Here is an 18,086-nt window from a genome sequence, read left to right as displayed (position 1 = left end):
TGAACGTGCAAATTATAACCCAACTTCGTGACTCCTAGAAAGCCTTGGCAGGAAGCTCTTTGTTTAACCCTCTCATGCATGATTAATTAAAATAAAATAAATGTTCAGTCGATGTATAGATGTAACTTGGGGGTGTTTATGATGGGGCAGATCAAGGCAGAAGACAGTCAAACTTGCAGTTATTAGCGGCATTGCATGCATCGACACTGTGACCTCTATTGTTAACGGACAGGAGGTACCTCTGAAACCTGCCAAGTTGGCTGGGCTGGAAGAGAAGAGGCAGGGAGGCGCGGGACAAGGGAGGCACCACCTGTGACAAGGGGCTGCCCTGCTGCAGCTCGGGGCACTCGGTGGACAGGCAGACCAGCACGTGGTACTCCAGCCCATTGACCACGTGCAGCCTCCTGCTTACGGCCGAGCCGACACACACCTCTCCAAAATCCAGCGGCATTGGGCCTTGGAACACGCACATGCATGCACGCACGTAAATACATTATACCTTAGTTTTCTACTTTTCACGTATAACAGTTTTGAAATGTGCAGTAACAATGTTACAAAACAAGCCAATGATGTGTTTTTTGTTTGTTGTAAATTTTAGCATTTTTTCTTTATAGGTAATTTTTATATTAAATTTGTTGGTGAATGTACTTTCATAGATACGTTCTAATGGCACTCAAAAAGTAAATTAATTGATGAGCTTTAAAAGAAAAAATGTACTGGTAAAAGTTAGGAGTGATTTTGTAAGTTGGCACTTTGCATTAGGTGGTGTGGCCAGCACCATGTCCGTTCACCGCTTGCCTGGCTTCCATAGTTTTGTAGAGGGCTGGAGTCATGCCAGGCCAAGGCTGTATTTGGACCCACCTGTTTCTATGGCATTAGGTCAGTACAATCCCATAGTGTATTGCAGGCTGGCCCAACTCTTCAGGGCAAGAGAGCCAATTTACTTCACGATTAGCATATTACTAGGATCATAGCGACAAGCCACTCCACAGTTCCGCACAATGTATACAAATACAGAGGCAAATTCTTAGTCTGCTTGCACTGTTTGAGCAAGATATGTAAGCAAGCTCTTTCCTCACTCAATGCACACATACTTGGCAGAAGCAGATATCCTTCGAGGGGCATTATTGCTTGCACCCGTCGCTTCTGTATTGTACGAGCGAAGAAAGCTCTCACCTATGATCACTTTAAGGAGTTGCTGGGGAGACAAAATCATGCTGCAGTCATCCTTCTCTTGCAGTGTAGCTGGCACAGCGTTTAGACCCTCCACATGCTGCCAGACACACATCACATTGTCACGTGTCAACTTTTTCTACAATTTTAGCCCGTTTGCACCATCGCACACATCATCCATTCTATGCAGTTATCATGAGCAAAACAATCTTTAATCGATTCAACAAATCATCATCACATGCTTAACCCATTCCGATGCCGGGTTCAATAGTACCGATGACGTACGTGCACATAATCAGTACGTGTACGTCATCGGATTTTCTTCTGATTTTGTTCACGTACGTCATCGGATTTTCTTCAGATTTTGTTCATGCACGCCATTGGATTTTCTTCTGATTTTGTTCACGTACGTCATCGGATTTTCTTCTGATGATTTTGTCCACGCACGTCATCGGAACGGCAACCCACCCCTACAACTTTGAAACGTCTCGGAACGGGGAAAACGGTTAATAATGACTCACGGGACGAATAGACGCCTTCACTTCGGTGGCTGTCAGGTCTCGTGTGGTAAGCACCCGGCTGTGCCTCTGGCCTGGCCTCGTGACTCTCCTTCCATGTGCAATCGCATCTCTTGCTGGCGGTTTGGGGCTGGGAGGAGACAGGCCGGAAGCCGGCTCCATGCCCAAGTCTGCAGAGTTCTCATTCCCATTGTTTTCTCTGTGCACACACACACACGTGGAGGTGGTAGACCGCTGTCATGAAGCGAAAACGAAATGGCAACAATGGGCAGCTGCTACAAATAAAACAAATGCAGCCCCCCCCCCCCCCCCGCAATTGCTTGCTCACGGCACTGCTGGAAGAATTTCATACTATTCAGTACAATACATTCAATGGATTTAAATCCATTAAATAAAGGACAATACATTGCAGGTTTGATTTATAAAACCTGATATTTACACATTGGGCATTTATATATTGTAGCTGCCTACTCTGTATTTAAAGTAAAAAAAATGCACATGCTGCATTTTGACTTAAAAAAAAATCAAAGTGTGTTTTAAGTTTTGAACAGGGTAAATTTGCTCAAATGAACCCAAATTATTTTTGGAGTCGGTATTTGTGGTGGAGGGGCTGGGACTAAAACAATGGTCATTAACGTCGACAGGGTAAGACCCATATAAGAGCTCTGCGGAGCGCACCTGGCTTGCAGCTTAGAGAGGCGCTGGTTTCTCAGCTGCTGGATGAAGTGGCTGTAGCGTTCCTTGTGCTCCTGCCTTTGCAGCTCCTCTTCATCAGTGTACGCAAAATCCGGGTCGATGTACGTGTGCCGGCCCTCGCCTGTGAATATCGTTCTAGGAAGACAAAGGATCGCACTTGCGTCAGACGCGGGCAAACGACAAGACGGCAGTAAAACGCAAGCAGGAAAAGTAATTTACAAATATTTTTCAATCCACTGTTACGTTGCGTGCATTTGCATCAGGCAAGTGGGTTTTTGTTTTCTTTCTAGATTTGAAGCTTTCGTGACTTCAAGGATCGTAGTTTTTTCGGTAAAGTCACGTAGGTAAAAAAATGAAATGAAAATTAGTAAAAATAAAATAATAAAAAATTACGACGTTTCGGAGGCAACACAAGTCTCCGTCGTATGGGCTTTGTAACAAGTGTAGTGCTGATTGTCATTCTGAGATACTGGTTGATATTTTGACTTTATTAATATTTAGATTAAAAGTGTAGTTCTATCAGCCCATGTATTATATTGCTAAATTCTGAGGCTGTATTTAGCTGGCGAGATCTATGAACTTGAGATGTGAGGAGGTATTTTAATTGATAAAATATCATACCCCGAGATAAGACTGCAAGAATGCTAAACGATATTATTTAATTATTAAGCCCTACCTAAACGACATCAGTACCATTTATTGAAGGGCTTGGCCAAAGATTGAATCATATATCACTCACCACTGATGTCAGCCGTGGTCGAGCTGCTGGGTTCATAATGCAGTGTTGATACTCACCGCGCGTAACCACTCCGCAACGCATATGGTGAGTTAACAGTTATTGCGTTTCCAATGCGCCGTCACATGCCCATTGACTATTCCACGAAACACCATTGGAACCTAATTTGCCAGTAAAAAATATAATTGGTTTTTTACCCTTCTATCTGGCAACAAAACTGCCACCTTTTTTACAAGGAGTCATGTTTGCATAGACCACAATACCTGCAGTCATAATGCAAACAAAAAACCCATGTGAGACTAGGCTCTAAGGAAAGCTGTCTCGGGTGTGGACCAATCAACTTCAAGGACAGTGCATATATTATCAGAGTTATGTTTTTTTTTTGCATTATGGCTGCAGGTATTGTGGTCTATGCAAAAATTACTCCTTGTAAAAAAGGTGTCAGTTTTGTTGCCAGATAGAAGGGTAAAAAAACAATTATCATATTCCACGAAAGTTCGCGGCACCACCGTGCATGGTGTAAACACTCCTAACGCACAGCGTAGGCTTTGCGTGGTCTAAGCCGCGCGAAGGGGTGTCACGGTGGCGAGATGTTAATTACCTCGCCAGGTATGCAGGAGATCGTGGTTTCGATCCCGACACTGACGCTTGTATATTTGGAATTTGAGTATTCTCCCTCCACATTTAGATACACGTGTTTAAGAGTTTTTGGCTGCAATAAACGTCTACATGATAAGCTACTTCGTTGAGCAATCATTTGCGGCCAGGTCGCTTCTGAAAAAGAGCTGTATAGCTCAGTGGGCCTTACTTGGAGTACAAAAAAAAATGTTGTTGATAGTTTATAAGCACCGGTAGGGCTGCTTCCTGTCACTGGGCCGCACGCTGGCCGCGCGGTCGTTGGGAAAGGAGAGGAGGGCCGCCCCGTCGTCGGCGCTGTGGCTGCGCCTGTGCTGGTGGATGTGTGTCTTGGCCGAGCTGAGCAGCGCGGTTTGTGCCGAAGCCGTGTAACTGGAAGCCTCAGCCGCTCTGACTTCCACCAGCGTGCCCGTCGCGTTGGAGATGAGCGGAGTGAGGCCTGCGACAAAGGTGGCGGAGTGTTTGTCAGTGTTGCGTACGTACGTGCACGCTCCTTCAGTCAATCCTCTCCACACCCACCATGCTGCGGTATGTTGGTTGTGTTTAACCAGAGGAATATAACCTGAAGAAAATCCATTGTTATTTAAAAAATATTTCGAGGATATACCACTCATTGTGGTTGGGGATATATAATCATAATTTAATTTTATCAAGGCCGTAATTTTCATATTCAATTATGCTCAAAATGTCCCCCCCAATATATTGCTATAAAATAGATTTCTGTTTATATGATTGTGGTTATGGTTGTACTTTATTAATCCCTAATCTCTGCCATTACATACAATGAAACAAGAAAAGGTATAAAAGAAAAAACTGCAATGTAATACAATATACTATTAGACATTATTGTAAAAAATAAAATAAAAATCCATCCCATGTGTTAGTGAATTTTTTTAAATATTTTAGGCAGGAAATTCGTTTTCAAATTTAGATTTTTTTTTTCTGGGGAGGGGGACCCCCAGACCCCCTTGAAGATTTGGTCCCCACCAATGTTGACTCCATGGCTACGGCCTTGAATTTTATATCTAGTTTTCAAACTGGACATGAGGTTTGTAACACCCATTTTACAGCACATGGTGTGATTTGTTAATTCCCCAGATACAAAACTGGATGACCATGCAATTACAACATAAAACTTCAGCAACCATGCCAATGGTACCAATGGCGAGCTACTCTGCGTCCTGTATATTGAGTACCATATTCTTGGTTTTTTTCGGTAAAGTCACGTAGGTAAAAAAAAAATTAAAATTAATAAAAGTTAAATAAAATACAAATAAAATAAAAATCACGACGTTTCGGAGGCAACACAAGCTTCCGTCTTCAGGTTGAACCATCACAGCACGATAGCTGTATCAAGTAAATGCGAAATTCCAAGAGATACTACCCCGTATATATACTGGTTGAGGGGGGGAGGAGCCAGGACAGGCCCCCTTTTTATTATTATGGTAAGGTTGGTGCGGCTGAAACTACGGCTAGTCTACATAACATTTTTTACATAACAATTTTTTTTACCTACGTGACTTTTACCGAAAAAAACCCAAGAATATGAATCCTTGCAGTCACGAAAGCTTCAAATCTAGAAATATTGAGTACCGTCGCATTTTCAAGATGTTTATTCGACTGTCAGCGAGCCTGACCTGGGTTAAAGGCGGGGTTGGGACGGCGAGTGACTGGGATGCCCTGGCCACTCATTTGCATCGGAATACGGTGGAATGGTTTCAACGACAGCCCCACGGGGCCACCGCCACTTCGGGGCACCACGGGACCCAACAGCTCGAGCGTGGGCCGCATTTGCAGCTCCCCGACTTGCTTGGGTCGGAATGACAGCACCACGTCCTGCCCACACACACAGCGCAAAGCGGCAGCGTTTCAGCTCACAACAAACACACAGGAAGGGGAAGAAATATAGAACGGCGGCACGACCGAGGTCGCTGGTTCAATTCGAACTCCCGGTGTGACATTAAAAAAATTGGTGCAAGTTTCTTGAATCCCCTTGCGTCTGTCCACCCAGCAGAACAAGTGGGTACACCACAGTTAGTCGAGTGGTAGGTCGCATGAGGTGGGGTAAAGTATGGCGGTTACTCCCACTTATTTAAAAAATGTTTGGGCAGCTTGGATGAGTAGGCCAATATACCCTTCATAAGAGGAGTTCTCTAGAGGTCCCTCGAGTGAAGGCTCTTCTACTCGTAGTGGCATGAGCAAGCAATTGCAGGACTGCACCTTTAACACCTTTTAAATAGAGTCCTAGAGCATGCTTATGATGGGTCTGTCTTGGCTGAGGATTGCACCTGCATCTTTACCATATATACTTCATACTAGCTGTACTACCCGGCTTCGCCCGGGACTTGGATTCACCACGCCCGGCCGCCTTTGTCTCCCCAGTGGCGATGTTCACACACCACACCAATTACTCATTTGAGTCGACCTAGGGGAGGCCCAGGAGCGGTTCAAATAATTGTCACTGGTGGTGGCCGTGAGCAGGAATTGAACTCGGGTCGCCGGGTTCGTAGCGCAACGCGCTAACCACGACACTACAATGCGTTACGCTTCCACATACGCGGGTCACATGACAGATTTGACGTCACAGCTCACTTGCGTACTTTCCAGACTGGTGTATAGTCTGGAAAGTACCCACATGGCAAATTTCCAGTTTGTTGCATGTCGGAAAGTACGCTAAACATTTTGAACAGACACACATATTCACAACTTTGCCTTTATATATATGGAGATGACAGTGATGCTTGAGGTGCAGAATTGACCTCCACATTTTATGTAAAATCGTGCCATGTGCCCTGGCCCATTGCTTGCCAAATTCCCATTGGATACCTGTGTCTGGCCAGGCGGTATCTTGCCCTCGGCTGGAATGGCCTGGACGTGGGCCACTCGAGGGATGCGGTAGTACAGCGGCAGCACGGTCGACTCGTTGCGTAGGGTGCAGAGCATCTCGACGCGTGCGCCCGGTGCACACGCACCGACATCGAACACCAGCGGAGACGGAACCGTGCTCAGCAGCAGAGGCTGAGCCGTGGCTGTCACGGCAAGCTCCACTCCCACCAAGCCTGGGCAGCAGCAGGAGGAGGAGGGTTCACGCAGCCAGAAGCTTCCCTTTCACGAATGAAGTTACCGATGTGCTTCTGTGGCAGTCTGGAGCGCTTTTACTTCCGATATTAGGAAGCCACTGGAGCTATGCACTTTTAAATCTAAATTGAAAACGAATTTCTTTAGAACTGCTTTTTGTGTTTAGTTTGTTGTCCTTCCCCCGCGCCTCCGATTAGCCCTTAAGAGTAAAATTATAGTTGTTTATTTTATATTTATAATTTTCATTCATTTATACCTATCTACGTGACTTTACTGAAAGAGCCATAGAATAGTAAAATTATATGTTTGGGGGAAAGACCCTTCTTTATTACAGAGATTCATCTCTCAATTGATGTGTTGAGGTTTTGTTATAAGTGCTTGTACACCACTCCCAATATAAATATCACGACAAAAATGTGTTAAATAATACTGAAAGATTATGAATGATCTCAACCATACTCTCCTCGATAATTATGCAACAACAGAATGTTACTTAGCTCTGGAGAATGATGCTATGCCCATATGAGAAGAGTTGGCTAGCAAAGATTAAAGCGTGTATTTTAATGTAGGCTCTCACACCAAATAAAACGACCTTTTCTTGCGCGATGAGTTAACTGGTCTCAAATCTGGTAACGAATGACTCCACCCAAAAATGTGTCTAAATCGGTAATAGGCAAACCTTTCTACTATCTGCACAGCTGAAGACAGCACAATTTGGTGTTTGCACAAAACATATTCCTAAGGAATATCGGGTGAAGGATTGTGATCGCACGTACAGGTTGTTTCACAACAGAAAATCTCCCAACAATGTCAACAGTATTAACACATCCATAACACCACCCCTTTGCCGTATTGACTGTGAGAATAATTGACGATCATATGGAACCGACGAAGTATCGACCATCACCTGTACCATGTGGCTGCTGGGGTTGCCCTGGAGGAATGACAGAGCTGTTTTGGCTGCCGACGATCTCAAAGTGGATAAAGAGAGCGTAGTTATGTCCTGGAGGCGGTCGATCCATGTGGTTCCAGCCAGTGCGATCTCTGCAGTGATACGCAACAGAATACTCCGTGAGTTCACTCTTATTTTTTTTATATTCTTAGGTTTTTTTCGGTAAAGTCACGTAGGTAAAAAAAATTAAAATTAATAAAAGTAAAAATAAAAATTTTGCCTACGTGACTTTACCGAAAAAAACCTAAGAATATGAATCCTTGCAGTCACGAAATCTTCAAATCTAGAGTTCACTCTCATTGCTTGCAATGTACGTTCCTCACAATGTGATGAGTGTGGCAACTGAATGGTGGCTTTGACCCACCGTGTGTGGCGTGGACTGAAGGTGAGCGTGAGAGGTATGTCCTCGTGCGGACGCAGAGTTCCCTGACTTGGGAAGCAGTGTAGCACTCCCTGCAGCTCATGCCTGGGAGCTGAAGCATCTACCACATTCACACTCTGCCTCGCAGTGCACACGCACACGTACAATAATAAAACACAGTAGCCACAAATAACATTTCACTCACGCTGTTTCCTCTTTCCTCCAATTTGAGTTCAATTGTGCTACCAGCGTGTATGTTGAAATTATTTTGCACCGTATGCAGCCAACTGTGCTAATCGGAAGTGCGGGAAATATATCATATCATGAGATGAAGTAGAGTATGCATGATGAACTCTTGCAGGAAAATGTGTCAACCCATTGTTAGATTAGGGCCCGTGGAATTTGATAGTACAGCACTATTTCTGACACCCCTTCAAAGTGACCTCTGACCTACATTTGTGCCACTGCAGTTCCCAAGCACTGCTCCAGAGAAATTTTCATCAAATGGCATTCAAATAAAAATTAATTTTTTTGCCTCATTCAGTGAAAGCTGAAATTTCATGAGATGGGGATTTTGTATTACAGTAATGGTAACAAGCCCGAGACCCATCTGTCCACTATACTTAAGCACTCAGTTTATTAATCAGTGGTTATACAGATAAAAATTGCGAATCTAAGTGCTGCAGGCTCAATGTTTTGAAGCCTTAGCCATATGGTCAGTTCTTCCATGAGCTGCATGTCTCATTACAATTATTACACTTATTTCATGTGTGCAAATGAGTGATTCAGTCCAGATAATTCCTCAAATTTGGAGAGAAAAAACGAAGTGCAATTACCATATTGTTTGGAGATGCAGTCATATTTAGGCATTTTATACACGAACATTTGTATTGCGTTGTGTTAAACACAAGTACCCCTTTTATGTTAGATATCCATCTGAACTTACAATCAATAAATAAAGCCAGGCTGGATAATTATGCTGACCAAAAGATGAACCCCAAACGCCAAACCACCAAGCCACCACAACACATTTACGTCCAAAGTGTTCCATCACAAATTTCATTTACGTGGCGTAAGGAAACCCCGATCCCACCTTTTCTTCTCCGGCCGTGTCCTCCTGCAGAACTGCCACCCAGCTGAGGGCCTCGGGCCCAGGGTTGCGAAGGAGAGCCTGGCCCTGTCTGCTTGTGTTGTAATAGGCCGCCCCCAGGTTCAAGCATTGCAGCTCCTCGTCCCCAGAGGGAGACAGAACCTCCAAGCGCGGCTGCACAACCTCTGCCCTCAGCTGCACCTCTTGTGCCTCCTCACGGCCATCCAGCCGTACCCTGAAATCCACAGCGCATTACGAGGGCACATGAAACAACCTCAATTCTATGGCCTAGAGTTAAAGGCAAATATAGACACTGTGTGCTTCATCTATCAGTCCAGAACGAGGAGGCTTAGGCAATGGAATATGTGCACATGATGGTAGTTGTGTTTACATTTTAGATCAGAATCTTGATCAGAATATTTATTTATCCTGGAGAAATCTGATGAGCTATCAAGCTATTTTTCACTGATGTCCAGTAGGGGTGGGTCAGGAAGTTACAACAAGAGATAATAAAGCATTGTGTGATCTCCCAGTTAAAATAATTGCCCATCTATTTTAAAATAAAACAAATTTTTTTAAATATATGTTTCGTCCATCTGCCAGTCTGGCCACGGTCCAACATCAGTGGCGAGTGATACTGGTAGGAACCTCCTGGTTACACCAGCCCACAGGGGATTATTGTGTCCGTCCGTGCGTCGTGAAGGGAGGGGCTGGGTGGGGAGGGTGGGGCTGTGTGGGGAGGGTGGGGAGGGCCTGGGTGGGGAGGGTGGGGCTGGGTGGGGAGGGGCTGGTCACCCCGTGGTGCCCTTATAAAACTCAACGTTTAACCTACTCACGCCGGCTTGTGCCCGCCCTCACAGTCGGCCATATTTGCGGAATACACCACGCCGCCGTTGACCCTGGCCATTGACCGAGAAACCCAACGTTCCTACCAGCTCCCTCCGCAAGAATGTGTTAAATGAACAAGTCGAGTGCTGCGTCGTCACTGGCTGAAACGCACACGTCTTATGATGACACCACAAACATTTGCCAAAGTGGCCTGAAGAATTCTATATTTGAAGCTTTCGTGACTGCAATGATTCATATTCTTAGGTTTTTGTCGGTAAAGTCACGTAGGTAAAAACATTAAAAAGTAAAATAAAATAAAAATAAAAAATAAAAACCTAAGAATATGGCCTGAAGAACCAATTTCAGAGTCTCCTGCCACAATATTTCAGCCCACTGGATCTGCATGGGAATGTGGCCCCGTGTCCCTATGGTCTTACTCACAGTGCGGTTTGAAGGACATGCCCTGGGCTGCTTGCACAGAACTCCACCTGTACGGGCTGCATGGTTTTTGGGGGTACCATGCCACTGCTTGGCCGGAAACTAAACATAACTTCCCCTTCACAGCTGAAATGGAATTCGCCTGTAGCAAAACACACCAGAAATCAACAGCTAAAAAAGCCGCTCTGTACTATTGGGTTATATTAACAGAGTGCATACTGATGTGCTGTGCATATTGATCTGAAAGCACATCGGACAAGTTGTCCAGTAAGGGTGTAATAATGACTGCGCCCCTCACTGACAAATTCAATTAATTATAGTGATTGAAGAATGTATTATTTTGTTGTATTGTGGTGAATGTAGTGGCCTCTATTGTCTGGGGGATTCATGTGAAGCCACACAATCTTTAGTGGATCGATGCACGCATCTTAAGCTCAACGATCATTATTCATTGATGAATATATGCGTAAAATTTATCCCACGTAAGTTCCGGGTGCATAAGAAGCTTAAAGAAGTTGGAGCGAAAAGTACGTTGGTGTTAAAGTCATTAATCAAAATTCTTTAGCCACCAGTGAAAAGATTTATTGATCAGAATTTGATCAATACCTTGGCATGGATCTTTGTAAATGTGGCAATTTTTGTCAATTGGTAGAGGGTTAATGACACGAATGGTGGCATAAATTACGACATGGTCTAACTTAAAAAACAAACATAGATCATAGTAGTGGCAATGAAAACCAAAGCTTTAAGTTAAAATATGCATTGCGTTTTTACTATCTAGTGACTTCTTAAGTTTCTGTAAGTTTTTGGTTACAGTCTGCATGATTTTCCGTAAACGTCTAGGCAAGCTGTTTTTGGTAAAATAAAATATCAAAGACAATGTGACATGATTTACAAAAAAAAACATCTCAGCTAAAAGTCTAAACTTGAACATTATCCACCATTAAAATGTTAATAGAATAAACAAATAGATCTATGCAGAACACAAGTATTAGTCTCAAAGTTCTTTCCCTTGGTTAAATAAGTGAAATCAAGTATTTGTGATGATCTTTGTAGACACATAATACATACATGATACATCAATGTATTGATTAACATCTCATCCTCACGTTCGTACCCAGAGATTATTAGCACACCCTGCTCCTTTGGTTACTCAGCCAACGCAATGACTGGTGGATCATCAAATTAATCATTACATTTGCAAATTATATGCTCATGTTACATTTAGGTAAACTTAATACGCAAAATGAGCATCGGCACTGATGGTATTGTGAACTACAATACTTTGATTCTAGATTTGAAGCTTTCGTGACTGCAAGGATTCATATTCTTAGGTTTTTTCGGTAAAGTCACGTAGGTAAAAAATAAAAATTAATAAAAGTAAAATAAAAATAAAATAAAAATCACGACGTTTCGGAGGCAACACAAGCTTCCGTCTTCAGGTAGAACTGTCACAGCACGATAGCTGTACAGAACACACCCAAAGTCCGCTGTACAGCTATCGTGCTGTGACTGTTCCACCTGAAGACGGAAGCTTGTGTTGCCTCCGAAACGTCGTGATTTTTATTTTATTTTAATTTTACTTTCATTAATTACAATTTTTTACCTACGTGACTTTACCGAAAAAAACCTAAGAATACAATACTTTGCTTTAACTCAAATATCTTGTTGATCTCGCCAAGGAGCATAAACCATCACGCAAACTCCAGCCATCCTCGAAGCGGCTTTTGGAAAACCATCGAACAAAGACGGGCACTGCATTGTGCGCTCTCTGATGCGCTTCTACAGCTGTCTGGAACACTTCTCTCCAATATTAGGAAGTCACTAGAGTTATGCACTTTCAAATCTAGATTGAAAACTAATTTATTGAGAACTGCTTTTTGTGTTTAATTTGTTGTCCTTCCCCACACCTCTGATCAGCACGGTTGGCTGCTTATGATGGTAAAGAAGTTCAACAAACAAGCAATGGCCTACCTGGAGCAGAACCATGGTTGACCACTGTGATGTTCTGCTGGAGCATGGCACCATTGGCCAGAACACACCCAAAGTCCACTTCTTTCTGTACATCTAAGCTACAAGCTGGAGAAAACCTGCCATTGCGAGACGGAGAATCACAAACATGACGTAACAATTAGATATTTGATAATTCACCCCCATCGTGATTTGTTGAATTGTCACGATTCTGGATCATGATTCAATTAATTTCACATATTCTTTCTTGTATTGTTTTTCACTTTGTGGCCTCATAATTTTATGTACACAAAATGACCATATAATTTGCATCATCTGATAGATACATTATGAGTGTAAGAATAGATTTTAACAGATGAATAGATGTTCTTCCGACAAATTTATTTTTACTAACAACTTGGACAACATTGTGGTCGTGTGTTATTTCCATGAATGTCAGAACTTGCCCAATGAGTGGGACCTCAATTGAGTCTCCATCAACCAGCAGCAGTAGACGATCACGTACAGATCCCTTGTGCTCCATGTAGAACTCTACGGTGGCAGCAATGGACAGACCAGGAGCCAAATGTTGTTCTTGCAGAGGAACTCCGTGCAGCTTAAATGCCTATAGCAGATGTATGGGCGACACAGACACAGGGAAAACAAGAGTTATAGTAGACAGCTGCTGTGATGCCACGGCCTCAAAGCCATTCTGCAAGCGCCACGACCCCCCCCCCCATTCCCCACACTCAGTACAAAGACGAAGATCCCCCGTATAGCTTCAACAGACTGTAGGGGCAAATGCTGTTTGCGAGCACCTATGAAGGCCGGCACGGCACACGAGGGGGTGAGTGGCCAACACCACGCCCGGCCTGGCGTGGGATTGCTTGGCACAACGGGTTTTCATCCGAAGGGTCCCTATGAGGAAAGTCCCACGGTTTCCCGGTGCCAGAGGATTGGCCGACCCTTGCAGGACAAGTTACATCGCGATGCCCCTGAGTTGGCTTCATAGTCAGGGACGTACGGTCAGGGGAGGCAGCGACTAATATCATGCATAATTCGTGTTTTTTTGGGTTAGATTGCGTAAATATATAAATGTGTCGTTAAACCCGCCACCACCCAATACGGCTAATTAGTAAGGTTTGTCACGTAAACAGAACATGCCAATTCGTTACTAGTACAGCACACCGGTGGGTTGGAGAGCCAAGCCACAACATTTACAATCTTGTGAATCCAAATTGAGTAGTTCTTCACGAATATATATTTTTTATTTGGCAAATTAGGACCACGAAGACGACACACTATGGCCTGCTCTTGTGCATAACAGCACGGCTTATTTAACGTAATTTTACGACTAATGATACATACGCAGTATTAACCAGGGCGGCTGCTGGAAATTCGAACCGTGAACCTCTGCAACGAGTGGCGAACGCGCGACCACGAGGCCACCCCCCGAATATCTTTGCCGGCGCCATGCAATGCACAGGGCATGCAGTGGTGCACAGCAGGGTCATGTGTGTGCGGCGCGTGCATTGTGCATCCTGTAGCGGTGTTGCAGTGAAAGCACACGCGTGTGTGTGTAGCGTGACAGCACGTGTGTGTGTGCGTGTGGCACGTCGGCACGTGTGTGTGTGACAGCACGTGTGTGTGTGTGTGGCACGTGTGTGTGTGTGTGTGTGGCACGTGTGTGTGTGTGACACCACGTGTGTGTGTGTGTGTGGCACGTGTGTGTGTGACAGCACGTGTGTGTGTGACAGCACGTGTGTGTGTGCGTGTGACAGCCACGTGTGTGTGTGTGACAGCCACGTGTGTGTGTGTGTGTGGCACGTGTGTGTGTGACAGCACGTGTGTGGTGTGTGTGTGTGTGTGGCACGTGTGTGTGTGTGACAGCCACGTGTGTGTGTGTGTGACAGCCACGTGTGTGCGTGTCACCACGTGTGTGTGTGACAGCACGTGTGTGTGTGACAGCACATGTGTGTGTGTGACAGCACATGTGTGTGTGACAGCCACGTGTGTGTGTGTGTGACAGCCACGTGTGTGTGTGTATGGCAGCACGTGTGTGTGTGTGACAGCACATGTGTGTGTGTGACACCACGTGTGTGTGTGTGTGTGACAGCCACGTGTGTGTGTGTGTGACAGCACATGTGTGTGTGTGACAGCCGCGTGTGTCTCTCTCACGCCGGAGCGAGGGGCGCACACGCGGACCCGACGGCTCCTGTCCCCCGCGTTCCTCGCTGTCACCACGGCAGAGAGTCGGCGGCCGGGGATGGCGTCCGCGAACTCCACCACACGAGGTGACACCACCAGCAGCAGCGCCGACTCAGCCATGGCCAGAGCCCCTAGGCCGCCTCCTTCCTTCAGATTCACGGGGTTCCCTTTTATCTCTCACTTTCGGTCGATGTCCAGGTCAGCCCCAAGTTCAGAGGACCTTAGGTCCCAGATCTTCTGCGTCCTACCCTCGTTAAGTGTCGGCCGATTGCCACCTTGGTCTCGTCTCACTGATTGTTCGCTGAACAGGTGACCGATGCCCACAGGGTTCTACAGATACAGGCTCTCCCTGGAACCTATTCCCCTTGTTTTATGAAATGCCTCCTCTTCAGCAGAAGAGGTATTTTACGAGTTTCATTTACCCCAATGTCAGATCTTTCGTCTCCAAGCTCCGCTGCCTCTTTGGTTTTCCCACCAAGTCCCTCGCCTACCCAGCACCCGCGTCTCCCTGTCACTCGGTCCCAGTTCCAAATAGAAGTCCCTGCACTCAGTCTCCTTGACCCTCTGTCTTCCGATGTATCCTCATCTCCTCATTTGATTATTCTCAGTCTCCTTGTAACTCTGCGTCTCTAACCCCCTGACTCTCGCCTCTTCACTCTCCACGTCTCTGTGTCTCTGTGTCTCCTGGTAACTCTGCCTCCTCGTCTCCCCGACTCTCTGTCTGCTCGTCCCCGTGTCTGTCTGCTTGTCCCTGTGTCTCCTGGTCTCTGTGTCCCCACCCCCCTGTCTCTGTCCCTGTGTCTCTGTCCCTGTGTCTCCACCCCCTGTCTCTGTCCCTCTGCCTCCACCCCTCTGTGTCTCCTTGTCCCTGTGTCTCCACACCCCTGTCTCTGTGTCTAGTTGTCTCTGTGTCTCCACCCCCCTGTCTCTGTCTCCTGGTCTCTGTGTCTCCTTGTCCCTGTGTCTCCACCCTCTGTCTCTGTGTCTCCACCCCCCTGTCTCCTGGTCTCTGTGTCTCGTTTTCTCTGTGTCTCCACCCCCCTGTCTCTGTCTCCTGGTCTCTGTGTCTACCTGGTCTCTGTGTCTCTGTCCCTGTGTCTCTGACCCTGTGTCTCTATGCGTCTCTACTGCTGCTGTCGCTGAGTGCGCGTCCCGTCGCTAGGCAACCGAGAGTAAACAACAGCTGATCCGCGCGCGGCGCTCGGCTCCGCGTTGGCCGCCGCGCGATTCGCCGCCACGTGCTCGCTGCTCGCCGGCTTCAGTCTCAATAGCTACTCGTCACTGGAGGAACCAGATGCGCTGTAAAGCTCTTTTCCACAGATGTGTCCAGTAAGGGGGGCAGGTCAGAACGTGACAACAACATATAATCACAAACAACAAAACAACACGAAAGAACCAAGAAGAAGATGAACACGAAAGGAGTGCAAATTATAGGCAAGGTTTTTCAAGTTTCAAGTTTCATTTATTAGGTGTAGCCCTGTGAGCCATTCGGCTCTTGAATCGGGTGCAACCGCAACAAACAAAAAACAAAAATATGAACACGAAAACATCTTAAAGTGAATATGTGACTAAGTGCAAACAGAAAATCCAAGAAAAGACGGCAAAATATTGCAGAAAAAAACACCGTACACCAACGCTGTGTGCAAAAATCCCAGTGGGATGCAAGTCAAACAACAAGGTAATCAAATCACTTAAAATACATACTATACAAATACAACTACATTTTGTTTTAAATCTTACGAAGGCCCACTGAGCCATTAGATTATTTTTCAGAAGCGACATGACAAACAAATTATAGCTCAACGACAGTTAATTACCGGTAACCACATAAAAACCGGTTAACGGTTCTCCGTACACATAGATAAGTATCCGTTAATAAACGTAGCGGTTTTACATTTTTTAAAAGTGTTAACTGAGAAGGGAGCTGTCGTGGCATAATATTTACCACGCTGGACTTGTTCTAATCCAGAGGGCACCGGGTTCAACTCCACCTCCCGGTTCGGCAGTTGTAACAATTAATGTTTTATTTCCTAAAAGTCGGTGCATTTATGGATAATATTCAACTGGACGCGATTACTGCTTCCCATCCCCATATAGTTTAACAGCACTCACATCCCATAGCTGTCAACCCCTCATCAGTGCCTCCCTTATTAAGCCAACTCAGACCCTATTGATCACCCCGTGGCCTTATAATTCTCAAAATTCATCCTGCAAAGTCCCATCACAAGGGAGAAACACAACTATTATTTTTTGCCCGTATTGAAACGGCTGTATGCCGTATGGACCTGAAAACTCAATTTCCCTGTACAAGAATACGGGTAAACCGTATGGGTTGACAGGTATGCATCCCATAATTTACGTGCACAGCTTACAAAGATTGAGTGATGAATGGCACGATAGTCACGGGCTTGGCTGATGTTTTATCAGTGAATAACTAGGCACGAGGGTTATCGTGGGAGACTCGCCCAGACCACTTCTGTCCTCTAAGTGGCCATGAGGTCAAATCAAGAAAATGTTTAGTTGGTCGTTAACTCTGCCGTGGAACCGAAACATCCAACAGGCTGACTTTTCAACCCTTCTGCTCTGAATGTATTGCAATGCGGCTCAGGCCTCAAATCCTGGCCAGAGGAAGTTCAAGTTCATTTATTAGGTATAGCCCTGTGAGCCATTCGGCTCTTGAATCGGGTGCAACCGCAACAAACAAAAAACAAAAACATGAACAAAAAACATCTTAAAGTGAATATGTGACTAAGTGCAAACAGAAAATCCAAGAAAAGACCGCAAAATATTGCAGAAAAAAACACTGTACACCAACGCTGTGTGCAAAAATCCCAGTGGGATGCAAGTCAAACAACAACAACAACCATAAGACAACTTAGGAAGAAGACTCAGCCCATCCAACTTAACAAGGTTGATACAAAATTTGTTTCAATTATTGGGAAGTGATTGACATTGGCCTAAGCCATAACAAAGGATGCACATCAGTAGCTCAGGACTGCCAACTTAGGGTTTGCCACCCATACAAATTTAATATGGACAGGGCACATTTTAGATATATCAACTCAGCACTACTAAGCAAACATCCAAAATTAGGTCAACTTTGGCATATACTGCATTTGGAATCGTTGGACCAGCATTGGCCCATTTCATGTTTACTGGGTATTCCCCAGGGTATGTAACTCTGAAGCACACCACTTTTGCACATTAACCTTTGTCCAAAGTTTGTTAGATTCAAAGTCTGCACAGAAATAAGCACTGTCCAGTGATACTGCCATGCCAGGATATCGAGCTGGTGCTTAAACATTACACCATGGTAGCATCCGAAAGTAAGAGAACACATTCCTGTGGAGGGAGCTGGTAGGAACGTTGGGTTGCTCGGTCAATGGGCAGGGTCAACGGCGGCGTGGTGTATTCCGTAAATA

The 18,086-nt window shown here is 45.2% G+C and overlaps 1 protein-coding gene across 1 annotated transcript in view; it reads right to left on the bottom strand.

Annotated features, from left to right (window-relative positions):
- The window catches only part of CFAP47 (cilia and flagella associated protein 47), a 72,863-nt gene extending 57,058 nt beyond the window's left edge, over positions 1 to 15,805 (bottom strand). The window contains exons 1-14 of the mRNA XM_078611400.1: positions 14,635 to 15,805; positions 12,924 to 13,081; positions 12,481 to 12,596; positions 10,510 to 10,648; positions 9,244 to 9,475; positions 8,154 to 8,287; positions 7,751 to 7,881; positions 6,586 to 6,818; positions 5,397 to 5,595; positions 3,973 to 4,198; positions 2,370 to 2,522; positions 1,695 to 1,890; positions 1,177 to 1,273; positions 240 to 456 (exon numbers count right to left, since the gene is read on the bottom strand). Coding sequence (XP_078467526.1) covers positions 240 to 456; positions 1,177 to 1,273; positions 1,695 to 1,890; positions 2,370 to 2,522; positions 3,973 to 4,198; positions 5,397 to 5,595; positions 6,586 to 6,818; positions 7,751 to 7,881; positions 8,154 to 8,287; positions 9,244 to 9,475; positions 10,510 to 10,648; positions 12,481 to 12,596; positions 12,924 to 13,081; positions 14,635 to 14,784 — 2,381 coding nt within the window. The 5' untranslated portion in view covers positions 14,785 to 15,805. The remainder of the gene's footprint in view (positions 1 to 239; positions 457 to 1,176; positions 1,274 to 1,694; positions 1,891 to 2,369; positions 2,523 to 3,972; positions 4,199 to 5,396; positions 5,596 to 6,585; positions 6,819 to 7,750; positions 7,882 to 8,153; positions 8,288 to 9,243; positions 9,476 to 10,509; positions 10,649 to 12,480; positions 12,597 to 12,923; positions 13,082 to 14,634) is intronic.
- Between the last annotated feature and the right edge of the window lie 2,281 nt (positions 15,806 to 18,086).

This window comes from Lampetra planeri, chromosome 36 (assembly GCF_965212315.1).
Source record: "Lampetra planeri chromosome 36, kcLamPlan1.2.h2, whole genome shotgun sequence".
NCBI lineage: Eukaryota > Metazoa > Chordata > Hyperoartia > Petromyzontiformes > Petromyzontidae > Lampetra > Lampetra planeri.
The sequence above is the reverse complement of the archived record's forward strand: the minus strand, read 5'-3'. Positions and strand labels throughout refer to the sequence as shown.